The following is a 4,787-nucleotide window of genomic DNA, read 5'->3' as shown; positions in this document are numbered from 1 at the left end:
TCTTAATTTGCTCCGTTACATTTTCTTTTGCGACCAGTAGACGATGTTGAACCTAACTCTGCCATGGTGAAAGTGGCCGCCTGTTACTGGCGAGTCCTTGAAGTACTGCTGCAATGCACGCCCAATGACGGCATGCCCAATGAGGGCACGAGATGGAAGGCTGACAGACAGGGCGGCAATCCAGTGATCCAGCACTTAAGATATTCATTGCTATCGGGATGTTAAGAGCATTCCATGGAATATAACAAAAAGTGTATCTCGAGCCGGTTTCTGAAACTTACCTACCCCACCTTTAAGAGAAAGAAAAAAGGAACGAATACGAAAAAGATTATTGAGATTCCAATTCTTACAGGATGTCTCATTTTTGTAGAAATATACTTTAAGGACAATTTCAGTTATTTTCTCATCTTACATACGGTTTCAAGGTCGTACATAACGTACACATGTATTCTGTTTTATATTTTGACATGCATACAAATCAATTTAAGTCTCAGTACATCTCAACATTGCAAACCCAAAACTAAACAACATTTGTTATTGAGTATCTATAAAATCAAATCACTGACGTGGTTGTTCCAGATCATACAAATATTCTACCGTAGAGATGCCAACAATACGTCTCTTTGAAGCTGGTACTTTTCTGTCTCACCTGGCCCAGCTGTCCTGGATGTCTGTGCAGCGTTTTCTCTCCTGCTCTGTCCGCCTGCAGGCGCTCTGCCATCGCAGCTCCAGAGCGCCTCCTGCCTGACAAACTGAGGCAGCAAACTGTGGCTCGGTCTGCAGCCGCTTCCCCTGATCCAGGATCAGCCCCAACACAGCTCTGCTCTCTTCCAGCTGGACCTGGGTTTGCTATAGAGAAAGAAAGAAGAGTGCTTAGGTTGAGTTTACATCAAACGATTCTTTTGAGAAGCCAATTCTGTGCTGACATTTGAAGAAACAGACTGACTGTGATGTTAAGTAGAGAACATTGGGTGTGAATGGAGCATGAGTCGTGAAAAGAAGACAAAACTAAGAAAAATCACATCGTTATTATTTGTATTCTTTCAAGAAATAAACCCATGCTAAGAGTTTCACACAAAAACTGGTTACTGGCATTTTAGTTAACGCTGAAGCAATGCTTGTATTTGATGTGATTTTTATTCAAATGGTTAAAGCTTATGTTTCTAGTGATACTATAGTTTAGCTTCTTTTTAATATTTTGTTTAAGTTAAGAGTACCCAAGCTTTCCCAGTAAACTTTAGAAGTATCAGTTGCTCAAAATCAAAAACTCAAAGACTTGTTTAAAGGAGATCTTTTGACAAAAATGCTCAAAATAAACTCATATACAGCTGAAACTGTATCAACACAAAATACGATGTTACGTTTTAAGTCAGTTAAACTATTGTTTTATCCAATTTGGAAAAGTGTCCTCCCTTGCCCTCACTCTGCTTCCTTCTCTCACCATTCAATTAAACCATACATGCATTAGTTCTGTCATGTTCTCTACAGGCTGACTCAATAATAAAGAAAAGAGAGAGAGACAATGTGATGAGACAACAAACTAAATGCATCAGTGAGCAGAATGAAAGGGCTTACCTGGCAGGCCTCTTGTCTCTGCTGTGCTAACCTCTCGTCGTCTCCCTCTGGTTCCCCGCTGCTGATAAAAACGTCGACATCATCCAGCAGCTCGCCCAGTCCGCGACAATTATCCTCCCACCGGGTCCACTCCTGCAGCAGGTCCAACCACAAAGCCACACAATAACTTTAACATTTGATTTGTGAGCACAAACACAAGACACTTTTCCATTGGTTCCAAAAGAAAATGTAAGTTTGTTTATGTATGAACTCATATAGCCTCAGCAGATGTTCACTACAGACCTGGGTCCTCCTTTGAGAGGCCACTTCCTGTTCCAGAGCCTGATGCTGCAAAGCTGTGGCTCTGACTACCAGCTGGACCCGCTCATCCTCCTGACACCGGAGCGCTCCTGGCTCACGTTGGAAGAGATGCTGCACGAAGGCCAACTGAGACCTGAGGACTCGCAGGAGCTTCTGGATCACCGAGAGAGCAGATTAATGACAGAAGTGAAGTGAAATAATCGTACAGAACATCTGATACAAAATGAACGAAGAGGTGGGAAAGCAGAGTGGGACTGAGGTCTGAATGTGTGTTTTGAAAAGTCTATAATGAGTTGTTTTACACTGTATGTCTCTTTGAGAACCATCAAAGGGCCTCTTGGGAAAGTGCCCAAGTTTTTTAGAAGTTTCTCAAAGCGCAATGAGGTACCTTGTCTCTGCAGAGGGGCGCTTGAAGTTGGCCGCGGTTGTGAACCTGGCCCCTCTGCCCTCCTGTTATGCATTCTTCACCCAGTTCCAGGAGGCGAGTTATCCCCTGAAGCAAGGAGCGGGAAGCTTGCTGCAGCTTCACTTTTTCCCCCAGACTCTCCCTCAGATGTCGGCCCAACACACACTGCTGAGAGTTACAGGAGAAGCATAAGGTTTCAAAAAGAAATACAACTTTTGAAACACAGATGACGCATCAGTGCTACTTTGATATTAGATTGTAATATTCATTCTGGCACCCACAGCGGGGCATTAACTAGTCAACGTCTTTTCTTATGTTAAGAAGAAATCCTAAAGGGAAAGCTTTTTTTTTTTTTTTTTTTATTTTGATATACTTTATTAATCCCTGTGGGGAAATTGTTTCTCTGCATTTGACCCATCCTAGTGTTAGGAGCAGAGGGCTGCCATTATGTACGGCGCCCGGGGAGCAGTGTAGGGAACGGTGCCTTGCTCAGGGACACCTCGGTAGCACTTGGTCTTGCTGGGACTTGAACTGTTGACCTTCCAGTTGCCAAGCCAAGTCCCTATCGACTTCGCCACCACCGCCCCAAATGGCCTTTCATGGCTATCCAATTAGGATTTGTGTACATAGGAAGATACATACCTCTAAGCTGGGAGCATCCTGTATGCTGGGGAACATCTCACTTTGTCCCACTTCAAACTCGTCCAAAATACACAGCTGGTTTGAGGCGGGCTCCTATGGGAAAAAACATACGTTGTGTTGTTGTTGTTGTAAACAGCAGTAGATATTTCCCTTTTGTTAAAGTACCAATATGACAAAATGCATTATTACAAGCAAAAGTCCAATTATATTATATTTTGGTTAGAAAATAAAGTATTATTAGTCAGTTTTATATTATTATGAAGGAGGCTAATTTAAGTACTTTCTATACTATTGTGTAATTTATAGAAATGCATAATTTTTTATTGACTATTTCAAATGTAGTGATACATGGCAGTAGAAATGTGCGACTTAGTTTTTTTTTTCCAGAACCATTTGTATCTCAACAAACCATACAGTAAAATGTGTGTGATTAATGGATATTATAACAGGAGGCTGTGAAACATTATGTATTGGTGGACTATAATGATCGCAGTGTCGGATTTGTATTTCAAACCTGATGCTGGTGTGTGTGTCCCAGATGTTCAATGAGCTGGGGTGAGGAGGTGAGGAGCAGCTGGGCCGTGTGCAGACCGTCCTGAAGGGAGCTCAAACAGCGCAGAGCTTCTGGTTTCTCCTTTAATGGTTTGTTCTCTGACTCCACTTTACCCAACAGCTCAGACAGAGTCGCCAGCTCGGTTGCTACACACTGTGTAGGAAATGAGTCAAAAGGATAGAAAAAGTTAAAAGATAATTATCTGGTTTTACTTTTTTGCAAATGAACATCTGACGAAATCAAAAATGTGGTTTGAACCAAGAATGAGATGAACACAATTCACATCAGTCTGTCCAATGTTTCAACACAATAGATTTTAAATATTACAGAGCCACCATAATGTGCAGGTATGTTAACCCTATCCCTATACTGTACTGTATGTGTGTTCTTTGGTACAGTGATAGGCTCTCACCTCCTGCTGTAGCAGCCTCAGCTGAGGGTCTTCTTCAGCAGGAGTCAACAGAAGGTCGGTCAAAGCGTCCAGACAGAGGAGGACCCTTCGTGCCGCCTCGTACAACTCCTCACTAACACCTGGAGAGCTCACCTGGAAAACAACCAAACACACATATCATATCAATATCATATTATGTTACCTAAATGATTAGATGGAAAACAAATATGATTAAACAATTCAGACCTTCTAAATATGGTGGTGCTGTTTTGGTCAACGATAAGAAGTAACACCCTTATGCCTTTCAATATATCAAGACTAACCTACAAGCTTTTCTTTAATATCCATTTTATAAGTGACAAAGATCCTTGTCAGGTTATCATTGATTACTAAAAAAAACATTTGGAGTAGTTACAAACATGTATGCTAAGATGTATCATCTGTTACTGTTGTGCTATTCCTACATAGCCAGACCTATCATCTATATCCTGTAAGTCAGTGTACGTACTATTTGTCTCAGCGCGGTGATGGACTCATGGGTCCTCTGGAGAACAGCAGAGGACGATCCTGTTGATATTATCTCCCTCTCTGAGTCCTACACAAAAAAAACAGGAATTAGTAGTGATTGTAGTTCCAGTAACCCAAAATTCGATTCACAGGTAGCAGTAAGGTTGACTCGGACAAAATACGTCTCAAGATAGTTTGTTTGACTCTTTACTTAAAGGGGACCTATCATGCAAAATGCACTTTTGTACGTCTTTTCTACATGAATATGTGTCCCCGGTGTTCCAGGGAACTCACCAAGTGTCAGAAAACACAACCCTCTCTATTTTCCTCCATACCCAAATCTCTAAAAAAGGGGCTGCAACGGATCTGATACAGACTGATCCAGATTTGAACACTTCTATGACGTCACGAAG

At 41.8% G+C, this 4,787-nt stretch overlaps 1 protein-coding gene across 1 annotated transcript in view; it reads right to left on the bottom strand.

Annotated features, from left to right (window-relative positions):
* Positions 1-4,462, bottom strand: part of LOC104944735 (nesprin-2-like) — a gene marked incomplete at its 5' end in the record, with an annotated part of 31,627 nt that extends 27,165 nt beyond the window's left edge. Inside the window, 8 exons of the mRNA XM_010770310.1 lie at positions 650-849; positions 1,576-1,707; positions 1,858-2,028; positions 2,264-2,449; positions 2,924-3,016; positions 3,438-3,629; positions 3,889-4,020; positions 4,376-4,462. Of these exons, the coding sequence (XP_010768612.1) occupies positions 650-849; positions 1,576-1,707; positions 1,858-2,028; positions 2,264-2,449; positions 2,924-3,016; positions 3,438-3,629; positions 3,889-4,020; positions 4,376-4,462 (1,193 nt within the window). The remainder of the gene's footprint in view (positions 1-649; positions 850-1,575; positions 1,708-1,857; positions 2,029-2,263; positions 2,450-2,923; positions 3,017-3,437; positions 3,630-3,888; positions 4,021-4,375) is intronic.
* Between the last annotated feature and the right edge of the window lie 325 nt (positions 4,463-4,787).

This window comes from Notothenia coriiceps, unplaced genomic scaffold (assembly GCF_000735185.1).
Source record: "Notothenia coriiceps isolate Sejong01 unplaced genomic scaffold, NC01 NC01_scaffold00008720, whole genome shotgun sequence".
Taxonomy (NCBI): domain Eukaryota; kingdom Metazoa; phylum Chordata; class Actinopteri; order Perciformes; family Nototheniidae; genus Notothenia; species Notothenia coriiceps.
This window is presented reverse-complemented; position numbering and strand designations above follow the sequence as displayed.